The sequence below is a fragment of the Rhineura floridana genome, chromosome 18, assembly GCF_030035675.1.
Source record: "Rhineura floridana isolate rRhiFlo1 chromosome 18, rRhiFlo1.hap2, whole genome shotgun sequence".
In the NCBI taxonomy this organism is placed as follows: Eukaryota; Metazoa; Chordata; class Lepidosauria; order Squamata; family Rhineuridae; genus Rhineura; species Rhineura floridana.
The window spans coordinates 7572358-7587315 of record NC_084497.1 but is presented as its reverse complement, the minus strand read 5'-3'; the positions used below and the strand labels follow the sequence as shown (position 1 = coordinate 7587315).

The 14958-nt window shown below is 47.5% G+C and overlaps 1 protein-coding gene across 16 annotated transcripts in view; it reads right to left on the bottom strand.

The window, feature by feature from the left end:
* Positions 1-14958, bottom strand: part of TCF3 (transcription factor 3) — a 271367-nt gene that overhangs the window by 178385 nt on the left and 78024 nt on the right. For all 16 annotated transcript variants that reach the window (XM_061601006.1, XM_061601013.1, XM_061601016.1 and 13 more), the window contains 4 exons: positions 13956-14095; positions 8580-8706; positions 4891-4949; positions 3226-3304 (listed from right to left, as the gene is read on the bottom strand). In XM_061601006.1, coding sequence (XP_061456990.1) covers positions 3226-3304; positions 4891-4949; positions 8580-8706; positions 13956-14095 — 405 coding nt within the window. The remainder of the gene's footprint in view (positions 1-3225; positions 3305-4890; positions 4950-8579; positions 8707-13955; positions 14096-14958) is intronic.

Genomic DNA, 14958 nt, shown 5'->3' with positions numbered 1-14958 from the left:
TCGCATTTCAACATCTGCTGTTACTCTGCTGCTGCAGTGTTGCTTTAAAGCGAAATTATGTACACACAAATACACACAGCACAACATGGATCCACTGCATACATAACCTGTGACTAGATTTTTTTTAAAAAAGCTTGCAAATTCAGTTAGTCACCCAAGTGTCCTACGAAAACATCGTGATAACTCGAGGGTGGGATGCAGCCACAAGTCATAACTCTCAGCGAGAACCTGCCTTGTTTGAACGCAGCACAGAAAGGGTCAGTTCAAATGCTAATACCCCGCTAATGCCACCTCCTCTTTCCTGGGGGTGCCGATAATGATAATGTTATTTGTTATTTAATTTAATTTTTGTAAAGTGTATTGTTTTTATTGTATTTTTATACTTGTGTCTATTTTTCTTCGTAAGCCGCCTTGAGGGCCTTTGGCCGAAAGGCGGGGTATAAATAAAGTAAAAATAAACTAAAAAAAATTAAACTAAATGCAGTGCCTCCACTGCAGCACTAGGTGGAGCCAAAATATCGCAAACTTCAGATCTGTTGACTCAGCTACTTTGTAAGGGGGCGGCGGCAAAGCTTTGCATCTTAAAGAGTATTTTCCGGCTCAATCCCAAGAGTATTTTTTTTGGGGGGGTGGGGGAATTTAAAATAAAAACATTAAGGCACATAGCGTTCAAGTCAGATAAACACAGCCTGAGAACGGTGTCGTTTCAACTGACCATTCTGATGGACCGGATGAATTCTGCCAGTTATGCATTTGCATTCCTACCCACAAGAGGGCCTGTTGTCCCCGAGAACCATCACAAGAGCCCTGCAGTGCTGGATCGGGGGGTGGGGCGGCAAACAGATGGCCCTTTTAGGTAACCCACAAGCAGAACTTGAGCGCAACAGAAAACTGGTTTTCGAAGGCGCATAACTGCTTCCGACAGTGGGACAGCATAGCCATCGTGGCTAGTAGCCACTCCCTGAATTTGTCGAAACCTCTATTAAAGCCATCCAAGTTGGTGGCCATCATTTCCTCTCTTGTGGGAGCGAATTCCAGGGTGGCACTCAATGCTAGTCCAACTCACAAACAGACCCACTGAAGCCAACAGACGTGACTAACTTAGGTTCATTAATTTCAGTGGGTCTACTCTGAGAAGGAACTAGTTGAATGCAACTCCCCCCCCGAGTTTAACTCCGCACTGCGTGAAGAACTCCTTATAGAATCACAGAATAGCAGCTGGAAGGGGCCTGTAAAGCCATCAAGACCAACCCCCTGCTCAGCACAGGAATCTAAGCCCTTGTTTGCCTTATCCTGAACTGCCCAACATTCTGCTTCGTTGGCTGACATTTTTGTCTTAAAGGGGGAAGTGGAAAGACTCCCACTAACACCAGGGGTTGGTTGGTTGGTTGGCTGAACCAGAAACGACCCTGTTCAAAAAAAAGCAGCTTTTAATTTGTTGAAAACAGGAGCCAACGTGTCACAAAATAGAATATATATTATATGTTTCAGGATATCTGAAAGACTGTCTTACCCCTTATATACCCATTCAATCAGGGGAGGGCCTCCATCTTATCAAGAGGTCTGTTCCGCACAACATAGGAAGTGGACCTTTAGTGTGGTGGCACCGACCCTTTGGAATACCCTCCCCTTAAATGTTAGACAGGCACCATCTCTGCTATCTTTTTGGCACATACTGAAGACCTTCCTCTTTCAACAAGCCTTTTAAGTAGAGACCTTATCCCAGTCTGCTACTGAAGACCTTCCTCTTTCAACAAGCCTTTTAAGTAGAGTCCTCATCCCAGTCTGCTACTGAAAACCTTCCTCTTTCAACAAGCCTTTTAAGTAGAGACCTCATCCCAGTCTGCTACTGAAGACCTTCCTCTTTCAACAAGCCTTTTAAGTAGAGACCTCATCCCAGTCTGCGTCTGTGTTGGAATAGCTTTTAAAGCTGTATTAAAAAGCTGCTTTTGAAGATGTTTTGTTTTAATATATTTCAAAGTCTGTTCTTCTGATATTTTAGTGTCTTTTTAGTGGTTTTGTTTGCCGCCCTGGGCTCCTTCTGGGAAGAAGGGTGAGATATAAATCGATAAAATAAAATAATAATAATAATATAAATCAATTAATAATGTATTATTTTTTGTGTTGTGTTGCTGCCGCTTGCTGGGAGGTTGGGAGGGAGGTAGTGGCGAGGTGAGCATTCTGCAAATGCACTGGCAGGAGCACCCGATTGGCTCTGCTGGTGCATGTGTCCCTGGCTTACCTTGCTGCTGCCTCCATCTCAACCTTCTAGTGAGAGGCGGCGATGCAGCTGGCCAGAGTTCAGGTGAGCGCCTCCATCCCATCCTTGCTATCCACTACATTGCATACTGGATTGCAAGCAACAAACAGTGGTATGAAAGCACTGAAATGTGCTCATTTGTGTGACATACTTCAGTCAGTCACACTGTTAATTCAATAGGTAATCAGAAACCGGGAAAAATAAAATGTAATTAGTTGGATCACTAAAATAGTTCTGACATAGTTGCTATCACAAAAACAAAATTGTGTTTTGTAAATCGTAGTGCCTTATTGACGTATTCTTATATTGTATTTTGATATTTGTGTCTTTTGTAAGCCGCCTTGAGGGCCTTGGGCTGAAAGGCGGGGTAAAAATAAATAAATAAAAATAATAAATAATGTTTATAATAATAATAATTTAAAGCCTGTTTCTTTAGGCAGGATGGATTTGTGTTCCAAGGTGGGACAGCACAGCTTGCTGGTCCCAGTTCTGACTCTGGATCTGACGTGGGGAGATCCACTCACCTTTTAAGTCTTAAAAGTGGGCGTGGTCAAAGGCAAAAACTGGGCGGAGCGATGGACAGGACTCTTACACTGCAGGCTCCATCTCACACCTGTGCTACACACGCGCAACCCCCTCTCCATCCGCACAACAAGAGGCATCATCACAATTCAAGGACCTCTTCTAGCTGGGGGGGGGAAGCACTCCAAAGTGGTCACTGAGCAGGACCACTGAGGGGTCTGGCTGGTGGGAGAGTCCCGAGGGCCAGACGGAGAGGCGTAGAGGGCTGTATGCAGCCTCTTGGGCTCCCTGCTCCAGCTTTAAGGACACAGCTGTTGAAATCCCAACAGCTTAAAAGGCTGCTCCAGGTTGCTGTGTTGGTACAGAACACCCCCAATTTCTCTCTCTCTTTCTCCTCCCGCAGCCCACCCCCCCCACAAATAAAATAACAATTAAGGGCTCACCTGTTATTCCCTGAGGGGAGCCCACCGGGGTGGAAGGATTCGAAGAGAAATTATTGCTAGAGTGATCTGGGGAGTAGATCTGCAAATGGAAAGAAGAAAAAGGCATTTCTTTTGGGTGTGTTGGGTGCGGGGGAGAAAATGGCATGGAAATAACTGACTTAGGTCATAGAATCATAGAATAGTAGAGTTGGAAGGGGCCTATAAGCCCATCAAGTCCAACCCCTTGCTCAATGCAGGAATCCAAATCAAAGCATTCCCCACAGATGGCTGTCCAGCTGCCTCTTGAAGGCCTCCAGCCCACCACCTCTCTAGGTCATTGGTTCCGTTGTTGTATTGTTAGGAAGTTGTGTTGTGTGTTGGTTTTTGCTTCCCATTTATGACAAGTGCTTTATAAATATGCACCACGGGAGAAGGTTACAGTCTAGGGAAGTGGATGGGTTGCAATCCAGATTTGGAATTTTGTTTTGGGGGGGTACAATTTGGATTTTGTGTCTTGGGCACACAAAGCTGTGCTTGAGAGTCGACCCGTTGAAACCCACAGGCTTGACTCCCCCAAAGCCTATCGATTTCAGGGGACCCGACTCATTCTATTGCGGCCAAATCATCAGCAGATGTTTTGGATTATGGCTCCGCCCCTCATCCTCGCCAGCCAGCAGGCTGGGAAACCAAAATGTCCAGAGGGCAGGAAAAGATGTTCTGAAGGCGATGGCACTTTCAGCCCCCCAGTATTGACACTTTTGACAAGAAACATCAAGGCTGAGAACGGTGGAGTAATTCTGGGGGATCCCTCACTCTGCTCCAAGATCCCAGCTCCCCGCATGATGAAATCATGGGGTGGGGGTGCTTGAAACAAGATTAACTTTCTGTCGAACAATTCCTTGTGTTTTTTGCACCCAAACTCTCTGGGTGCTTTAGGGGCAGGTAGAGACATTTCAATCCTTTTGGCAGGATAGCCCTGTAAATAAAACAAGGGGTGTGACCTTCCAGATGTTCCTGGACTCCCATCATCCCTCAGCAGGCAACATGGCCAATGGTCAGAGGTGATGATGGGAGCTGGACCACATTCACACCACACATTTATTCCACTTTAAACTGTCATGGCTGCTTCCCCCAAAGAATGCTGGGAATTATAGTTTGATAAGGGGTGCTCTCACAGAGCTACAGTTCCCAGAGTTCCTTGGGAAGAGGGACTGACTGTTCAACCACTCTGGGGACTGTAGCTCTGGGAGGGGGAATAGGGGCCCTCCTAACCACTCTCAGCACCCTTTGCAAACAACAGTTCCCAGGATTCTAAGCATGGAATAACTAGATGGGGTGAACGTGGCCTTGGAGTCCAACAACATCTGGAGGGCCACAGATGTTTCCCCATCCCTGATCTAAGAAGGTATCATTCCCCAAGAGATTCCCCTGAAAGCAGGGAATGCCTCTTTTCAGATCAGGGATGCAAAAGCCTGTCTTCCTCCAGATGTCGTTGGGACTTCAAGGCCACATTCACACCATCCAGTTATTCCACTCTTAGGATCCTGGGAACTGTAGTTTGCGAAGCGGCTGGCATGGCCCAACAGGCCAGGGCATCATCCAGAGGGCACCACGATGGTGATCCCTGCTGACAGGTAAGCACCAAGGGTCTGCACGGTTTAGTTAAAGCTTTGGAGAAGGGCTTACCGAAGCTAACGCTTTCCCAAGTGCGTCCCCCGAACTTCCAGCGGTGGTTCCTCGGTTGCCTGAAGGAGGAGAGGGGGAGGAGGGGGGAGAAGGAAGACAAGCACGCAAAGGAAGCATGAATCATCGCGATGTGGAGTTAGGAACGGCGTTTACATCAGGTCCATGCCCCAAAGGACAGACTGTCCCACCCACCCTGGGCAGCATAGAGCAGGATGCATTGCCACACGGCCCAGCTTCCCAAGAACTTCCGCTCTATGTTGGAAAGCTTTAAGAGTCGCTAGACCTCATGGCTGAAAGCGGCAGCAGCCGGTGGCTCCATGTCAGTGGAACCCGCTCCGGGTTTTAGTGTGAACTTTCAAGGCGCTGCCCAAGGTGCTTCAGACGAAATACTTTTCGGACTAAAACCCGGAGCGGCTCCTACTGCCCCACTGAGACCCCAGCTGCCGCTGGCTGAAAGATTAATGCCATATCATCTTCAGTGTTTTTAAGTTGCGCGTTACCTGAACCTGATGTGGACCGCCCAGAGGACTTTGCTGACCGAGCACGCAACAAAATGTTCTCCCAACTCCCAGCAGCCAGCATGCCCAGTGGTCAGGGGTGACGATGGAAGTTGGGAGCCCAGCACATTGTTTTTATATTTGTGTTTGTTTTTTGTAAGCCACCTTGAGGGCCTTTCGTCCAAAAGGTGGGGTACAAATAAAGAACAACAACAATAACAACATCTGAAAGGGCTCCTTTTCATTCCTGGGTCGGGCTGTCTTCCAGAAGCAATTTTAGGGAGGAACAAGGGGTGGGGCGGTGTGCGTGCTGATGATTCTCAGCCCCCCAACACTGGATCATTTTCAGGAGGTTGGACATTTCTGTCCCCAAACAGCCCTCACCCCAAAACCTTCTCGTCTTCCCATCTCTGTGGCCAAAATCTCCCAAAAGATCACAGCTGGTCAAAACAGGGATTGCAGGGTGGAGATGGTCCTTTGTTAAACTTCCCGAATGCCAGGAAGGTGATAGTAGGCATGTGGGCAGGGCAGGGGAAGAGGGTTTTGTAAGAGGTTCACCGTGGGGTGAGGGGATTAGCATCCTCCTGCCGCACATGTTTCACAACCCTGGCCCTGCCGTTTTCGAGCCTTGATCTGACAGGCTCTCCCCCTCCTCTTCCCTGAGCCGTATTAATCCCTCTTCCCTCTGTGGACCTTGTTTAACAACGGAATCTCCTAGAGGTGCCTCCTTCTCCCCCCCCCCCGCAATTCAGCCCCAAATTGCTGCTTTTGGTGTGTGTTGGTGAAGGAGTTTGCAGGCACTGAGCCAAACAACCTCCACCGCCTGATGCAAAAAACACAAATCTCTCTCTTGTCTCCAGGGGAACTTGGGTTATCCGGTGGCAGGACCCTGTGTGAAATCCCCCCCTTCCCTACTGGGTGGGATTAACAATTAAAAATCTACACGTGAATAGAGACGTCAGAAGAGGAAGCCCTTCCTTGTGGCCGTATAAGACAACCTGATTTCAACAGCACAGCGAAGCACACATTCAAACCAATCCCTGCCTTCAGAACTAGCCAAATCGTGTCCTTTGGTACCAAAAAAGCCAAAGCTACTCACTAAACCAAACCAAAAAACCAAAACCAACTTCCGGTGATTTTGAATTTAATTAAAAAAAAAATCAGGTTCCTAGTCCTGATGGTTGAAAAGTGGATGCTGAAATCTCAGGGTTTTAATTTCTTTTTAAAAAATCAGGTTCCTAGTCCTGCAAAATACATGCTAAAATCTGAGATATTATTAAAAAACCCAAGCACCTAGTCCTAACGACCGCATTCAGTGCGTGCTGAAATCTCAGAAGCCAGAGAAGTGGTGGAAATCAGATTTCTGGTTGGAGAGGCATGGCTTCAAAGCTGCCTGCCCCTTTTCTCTGTCCAGGAAAAAAACAAACTCAGAACTGTACTAAAAAAAAACCCCACGGTTAACGTGTTATGAAGAATGAAAGAGAAATCACACCAAAGGTGGCTCAACGGTCATAATTTCAATGGGTTGCAGAATTCAAGTTCTCAACGTGCCCCCAAACCTGGCACAGCATCCTGCACTTTGGTGAATCACTGCACACGCACAGCCCTTGGGAGGGTGTATGGTTTGGTGGGCCTCAAAACAGGGCTGTAGTTCAGTGGTAGAGCATCTGATTTGCATGCATCAGGTCCCAGGTGCAATCCTCGGTGTCTCCAGGTAGGCTGCTGCCAATCCGTGCAGACAATACTGAGCTAGAGGGACCAATGGTACAAGGCAGCTTCCTAACTTTCCTCCCCCATCCCCAAATCAAAACCCTAGTTTCTTAATACTCCTCGCCAGCCGCCTGTTTCCCTGCCATGCGTGAAGTTCCCTGCGGCCTCAAATTTGGGGCCGTGACGATTAGCCAGATTAATCGGCTAGCTTGATTGATTAAATGCCTTTCAATCCAGTTTGAGTGTGATCCTGATCCACTCTGCAGCAGATTTATTTGTGTGTTTTTAAAACCTTGCAACTGTTTTAAGTGCAAATACTTACAAAAACTGCCGGCAGTGGGCACCACCTTACAAAAGGCCTTCCCCACTCTCTCACGTATACGAGAGAAGTCCTCACCTTGGGAGAGGTCTTCCCACCCACTCTCATATATACAGGAGGAGATTCCTCTTCTAAAATCAAAGTACGTTCCCTCCTCCACCTTCATAACGATCATTTTCACTTGCAAGCAAAGCTTTTGATTAAATCTGCCCTTGCAAAATGGATATACAGGGGAGTCGCATCTTACACGCGGGTTAGGTTCTAAAGTCAGCGCGTAAGACAAAAATTGCGTATAGTTAAAATAACCCTTGAAAAATCCCTTAAATCACCCATGAAGTACAGTACAGTACGGGGGCCATGTTGTATGAAAAATACGTATCTATAAACGCTGAAATCACACTCAACGCGGCGAGATGCTCACATTACGAGAGGCACGCGGGAACCGAGACCAAGTAAAGGAACGGCAGATTCATGTCTCCATCTGATGCTCACTCCAGGGACTGGAATGGCAGGCAGAATTGCCCGACTATTTAATTCTCCTCTCCGAGCGCATATAGTTAAATTAGCGTTAAGTTAAAGGCACGTATGACGCGACTCCACTGTAATCAACCCACAAAAGATGTCTTTTAGATCAGGCGATGACCCACGGCCTAGCGCCACCTTCTCCCCCAAGATTCAGCAGGCGCTTTCTGTTTTAACTTTTAAACGCCTGCTGAAAACCATTCTGTTCTGCCAGGGTTATGCAGGCCATCAAGATGTCTTTTTGCAATCGCTGACCTTTGTTTTTGTTGAATTTTTAATTTTTTTACTGTACAGTTTTGTTTTTAATTTGTTGAAACCTGCCTTGATAGCTTTAAATAGCAGCATACAAATATTTTTACAAACACACACACAGACAAACACACATTCATTTTATAAAGGTACGGTAAAAATGACCCTAGACTCCCCACCCACCTTTTCAGGGTGCTAGCCTTCATTGCAATTAAGCCATTTGGGCACGAAGTGCGAATCGAAGAAATGTTCTTCCAAATTATTGCGCCGGTGGGGGAAACATCAAACTTTGCCCCCATTTTCCGAGGTTCTGAGGCAGCTCAAACTCTCAAGCATCAAAATAAATAAATAAATCAAATTATCGGCTTCAAGCACGGTGGCCGGATACATACCCATCACGCTCTCTGTCCCACTGATGGGCGGCGTGTGGCTAGAAACGCCATACTGACTGGAAGTCGAGGAAAACCCAGAGACAGATGGGAGCCCGCCATTGACTTCCCCTGAATGCATCTGGTAATTCTAGAAGGGGTGGATGGTTAAAAAAGAAAGAAAGAGCTGTTTGAAAAGGGTTCAGGGGTCAATAGGAGGTAAGCACAGAACAAGGATTTTAGATCTGCGTCCCGCTCTCTAGCAGAGGGCAGATGTCAGGCCTGCTGGATCTGCTTCTGCCAGTTCCTCACGAGTCAGGAATCCCCGAAATGCCTTCACCAGTAGCAGCTGGGGTCCAGGTGTGGTCTAGGAGGCCACAGCATGTAAAGTCTCCCCTCTTAATTAGAGGCTTCCAAATACAAGTTGCTGGAAACCACAGGAGAGGGCTCTTTGCACTCAGTTCCTGCTTGCCGGATTCCCATAACAGGCGTCTGGTTGGCCACTGTGAGACCAGGACGCTGGACTAGATGGGCCACTGGTCTGGCCCAGCAGGCACTTCTTACGTTCTTATGTCTTGGATCACATTTTTGAACCTATTCTGATTAACTGGGATTCCTGCATTGAGCAGGGGGCTGGACTTGATGACCTTATAGGCCCCTTCCAACTCTTCTATTCTATGATACCCTGTGCTTTGGCCTGCACTGTACATTCAACCCTGGCATCCTTGGCAAATGCTTTGCTAAAAGGTTTCTACTTCCTGGGACTCGGATCCTCGCCTCTCTGGGCACCCCCCGGAGCATGACAGATGGGAATCTTGAAGCGATGGCATATAGGAAGCCAACACAGTCCTTTCAGAATTGGAGTTGTACGTTCACAGTAGGCCTACTCCCAGGCAGGAGCACAGGCGTTCGGGACTACCTGTGTCTTCCAAACTGCCTTCAAGGGCAGTTCCACGGAGAGCGCCCAGCAGTAGCCCAGCCTTGAGGTCACCTGTGCAAGGATCTCTGGCACAAGGCTCTCCCTTGTCCAGAAACAGGTGGCGCTAGTAAAAGGTGCTTCTTGCTGAAGAGGATACTTGAGCCTGCAAAAACAGCTAGGAGTGCCCCCAGCCTGTGCATTATGTCTTGTCCACCCAGGTTTCAGTGACAGGTGCCAGGCTGACCTGATCATGGATGGTGCAGATGTTATAATGGACTGACCTGGCTCATTAAAAAGAAAAAAAAAGCAGCCTTACCAGACCATAATGCACAGTGTTAAAAGCGGTCAGGCGTCCATGTCTCCATTCCCCTGCCCTACCTCCAAACTTCCCGTGTCTATGTTAGATTGTAAACCGCTTGCGGCAGAGACCTGTCGTACCTATTCTTTGCAAAGCACTGTGATGATTTACGTATTAGTAAGTTCAAGCAGACCCTCTGGGATTAATTGAGCTAAGGAAGAGCGGGATGTAAATTTAATTAATTAATAAATAAGGTAGTCAGGTCCGTTCATTTTAATGGGTCTACTCTGAGTATGGCCAATGCTCGCTTCATCATCATATACGTCAAGGATGAGCGACTGGTGCTTTTCAGACGCTGTGCCAATGGTCAGGGAAGATGGGAGTTTGAAGCCAACAGTATCCTGACATGAATGAAAGTATATTTGCTATATACTTTCATCCTCCTTATATGCATCAATGCCTGAACACCTCTATGCACTTAAATATTCATGAAATTGATTGTTGATACTGCTGTTGGAATGTGTCTATATGCTTCTCTCTGCACTTACTATAAATATTATTCTACCATTGTAGTCACGTTTATAATTGTATCTTTAAAATATATACAAGGAACGCTCTCCGTGTTGAGAATGTCAGAAATACAGTGTTTGAGATAAGGCCAGGAACGCTGATAACTTTCTCCATCTGGTTTGCAGAACAAAGCGCGTTGTCTGTTACATTGTTTGTACGCTGGGGGTAAAGAAAGGATGGGGAAGGAACTGGCAATCCCACCCCATATATACAGCCTGCCTAGTAAACGTCGCAAGACGTCACCCTAAGAGTCAGAAACGACTCGCACTATAAGTGCGGGGACACCTTTACCTTTAGTTACCCAAGGCCACCTAGGACAGAGCAGTCTATGTTATGGTAACATGTAGAGGATGTGTGGGTGTGGAATGAAGTTATCTTTCTAGGGTTTATGGCTGAAACTGGAGGCTGCTTTCACACTGTACTTTATTCTGTTATTCTGACAATTTCTTACCTGCTAATTGGCGCATTATATTTGATCTTTCACATGACGTACAAGCTAGTTCTGGAATTCTAGTGGAATATAGTGCAAGCTTAGTGCTATTTTTTGTGATAAATAAGAACAGAAATAATCCATTTGCAAAGCTTGGGAAAATCGCAGGAGTCTTTCACTAGCTGCAGCTGATCACGTGACAGGCATCCCAGCATGCAGTGCATTCCCGCCCTTTAGGCGTGCACTTTTTTTGCCTGACGAAAATTGTACCGGTGTTCCGGTGTAGGTGCAGGTAGCACCAACGTTTGTCACACTCCCGTGTGTCTATACAACTAAATATGTATATTTATGTCAGATGCTAACGGGAGAGGTTGCATGGTGACAGGATGAGATCTAAGATCTCCTACACAGTGGGGAACTACACTGTGCATGTGTAGCATGAGTGAGGGACAAAAACAAGACATTCATTACAGCCATGTGAAAGACAGTTGCGCTGGTACATCGGCTGAAAAAGCGACTGTTCCTTAATGCAACAGGTACTCTGCAGTGTCAGAAGGAATTTTAGAAATTAAAGTTCTATTATTTTAATCCGTGAAACTAACGCAGAAAGCCCCATGTCTGAAAGCAGCCAGAGGTTTGGAGGCGCTAAAGGTTATTAAGGCAAAAACAACTGGAGGGTGTCTGGAATACATCAGCCATAAAGAAATGTTGTAATTCTAATGTAAGTCTGAGTACCTTAAAAGAGATTCCGTGACCAGCGCCCTTGTTAGGCACCAGGCTGGCATGAGAAACAGAACACGGATGTGCCAAAAGAGTGACATAGAATTATAGAATCAAATAATAATAGAGTTGGGTCTGTAAGGCCATCCAGTCCAACCCCTGCTCAACACAGGAATCCAGCTTAAACCATCCCTGACAGGTGTCTGTCCAGCTGCCTCTTGGATGCCTCCAGGGTTGCCCACCATCTCCCTAGGCCATTGGTTCCATTGTTGTACCAGTCAGGAAGTTTTTCCTGATGTCCAGTCGAAATCTGGCTTCCTGCAACTTGAGCCCATTCTTCCCTGTCCTGCACTCTGGGATGATCGAGAAGAGATCCTGGTCCTCCTCTGCGTGACAACCTTTCAAGGGCTTGAACAGTGCTTTCATAAACTCTGTATCACTACAAGGACCAGCTCACTGGTGGGTGGATGAGATATTAGGGCTCAGTGAAGACATCAAAAGAACATCAAAGCATTATCCAACTGTAAAGACACCCCAGCTTCTCCTGAAGACTTGAGAAGCTTTCTACCACAGCCTAGCACCTGAAACTCCGTGAGTGCGCCTCTTTCTCCAAGTCTTCCTCACTGGTTAGCCACCAACTACATGTGTGAGTATGAAAGACCAGGATGACTGGGCATATCCAATTTTGCATTTTACCATCCCTGCAATGGGCGTATCACAAAAGCGCCTCTGGCTGTGTCAGTTGGACATAGAATCATAGAATAGTAGAGCTGGAAGGGGCCTATAAGGCCATCAAGTCCAACCCCCTGCTCAATGCAGGAATCCAAATCAAAGCATTCTTGACAGATGGCTGTCCAGTTGCCTCTTGAAGGCCTCCAGTGTTGGAGAGCCCACTACCTCCCTAGGTCATTGGTTCCATTGTCGTATGGCTCTAACAGGAAGTTTTTCCTGATGTCCAGTCAAAATCAGGCTTCCTGCAAGTTGAGCCCATTATTCAGTGTCCTGCACTCTGGGATGATCGAGAAGAGATCCCGGCCCTCTTCTGTGCGACAACCTTTCATGTACTTGAAGAGTGCTATCCTATCTCCCCTCAGTCTTCTCTTCTCCAGGCTAAACAGGCCCAATTCTTTCAGTCTCTCCTCACAGGGCTTTGTTTCCAGTCCCCTGATCATCCTTGTTGCCCTCCTCTAAACCTGTTCCAGTTTGTCTTTCAATGAATCTTTTAAAACCTTTTATCTTGGTGTGGTCCCAAACACACCCTCTGCTTGTCCCCGCTACCTCCTGGCTTGATCACCCAGGAGTGGGTTCGGGTTCATTGGTAAGAACGAATTCCCCGACACTACGTGTCAATCTGGAAGGCCACAAGCTCCCCATCCCTGCTGTACTCTGACTGGCAGCAGCTCTTTTAATGTAGAGTCCGCAGCAGAGAAGGGTCCTTCACACCACCTATTACCTGAGCCTTCTTGGAGGGAAGGGCCAGTCCGCAATTCCTATGAAATCAGCCCCTTTACTCACAGTCATGAGGACCGGGATCTTAAGTTATCGTTTGAGGAAGGGCCACAGCTCAGCGGCAGAGCACCTGCTTTGCATGCAGAAGGTCCCAGGTCCAGGAGAAGGCAGCTTCTTATTTAAGTTAGCTCTTCATTCAGAACCATGAGGACTAGAGTCTTTAAGGGAAGGGCCATAGCTCAGCGCTTTGCATGCAGAAGGTCCCAGATTCAGCCCCCTGCACCTCCAGGATATCTGAGAGATATCTTTGTCCCTGCAAAGCTGCTGCCAGTCAGTGTAGACAGTTCTGAGCTAGATGGACCCAATGGTCTGATTCAGTATAAGATAACTTCCTAGGTTCCTATGCGTCTAGACTCTGTGCTCCCTAAATTCTAGCCTTCCTAGGGCTTGTTTTCCATGAGAAATGGATGAAGGAACTGGGTATGTGATTTATCCATACTGATAAGAGTGGCGCCAAGCATGTTATGAACAGATCCCCTCATTTTCTCTTAGAAGCAGTGATGAGTAATGCTGGTGGCCCTCCAGATGTTGTTGGACTCCAAGTCCCAGCAGCCAGCATGGCCAATGGTTAGGGACGACGATGGTGGGAGTTGTAGTTCAGCAACATCTGGAGGGCCACAGATTCCTCGTTTCCGGCTCTAAATGGAATGGCTTTACCTCGTTTGAGTCTCTGGGCAATTTGAAAATACAAAATGAAATGCCCAGTGGACCTTCTCTGGGGTTCAGAGTGTATAACTTCCCCCAATCTCCCTGTATGGGTTACAAACGGGTAACCAGTTCGCTATTCATTTGGCGTGCCAGACGATTAGTTTTGGAACGAGTAGGAAAGTGAACCAAAACAGGCCCCCTTCAGTCTGGGACAAACGAACGCATGCCACCCTGCCCCGTATGTGTGTCTAACTCTGTGTGCTGTCTGAGACACCCCGTTTGCATGCAAAATCAAGCGTCTGTTACCATCCGCTCGTGCTGGTGAAGACCGCTGAAGTTGCCGGACTGCGGGAGTGGGGAGGAGGACGCCCCCAAGATGGCCCCGTAATTGGACTGGCTCATAGTGGTAGAGGAACTCCACAGATCCGCCGAGTTGTGAAGTCCGTCTGAAAGGCAAAAAAAATTAAAAGTCTAGGGTTGGTTCGCTTTTTCCCCACCCCTCGATCCTAATTTACACCCCTGCAGCAAGACAGAGAAGCCCTCCTCCACTAGAATACACCCATATGTTGTTATATCCCAACTTTCCTCCAAGCGACTCAAAGAAGCAGATGTGGTTCTCCTCATAACAACCCTGGGAGGTGGCTGAGACAGTGACAGCCACTCCCAGCTGAGCTTAGCTGCCAACTGGGGATTTGAACCCTGGTGTTCCATGGTCCACTCGAACACCCTAATCCAAGGGAAGGGGGAGACAGGGAAGAGCCTTTCTCAGCCCAAGGGCTGCAGTCCCTCGTGAATAACCTCCTGGGGGCCCAAATGTCAGCAGTGGGCATGGCCAGAAGCAAAAGCAAGCAGGGCTACAAATCTGAATTATACCCTTGTACAGGAGGCTGCATGTCAGCCGTGCAAAAGTTAGAGGTTCCTACTTACACACACACACAGAGCTGTCTCCTGGCCTGGGGAGGGCCAGAGGCTCCCCACTCCTGCTCTAACCACTACACCATACTGGCTCTCCACGAGCAGGGCATGAATGCAACAGCGCTCTCCTGTGGCGTTCCAGATTAGGACCACCAGCTTCATATCCCCACGCGGGCATTACTGCTATGGGGAGTAAAGCACTATTCTTCCCTCTGCTGATTCCTCCTCTACAGCGTTTGATGCTTTGGCAGGCATTGCTCCTCCCCCTCCTCTCTTTGTCCTCCGTTAGTCTCCGTGAGTAGAAGCCGCATGGCTGCTTCAGCATGTATGACTTTGCCTCTCTGGAGTAATAAACCTTCAGTTTCTTTATTCTTTCAACTACCAATCTTAACAG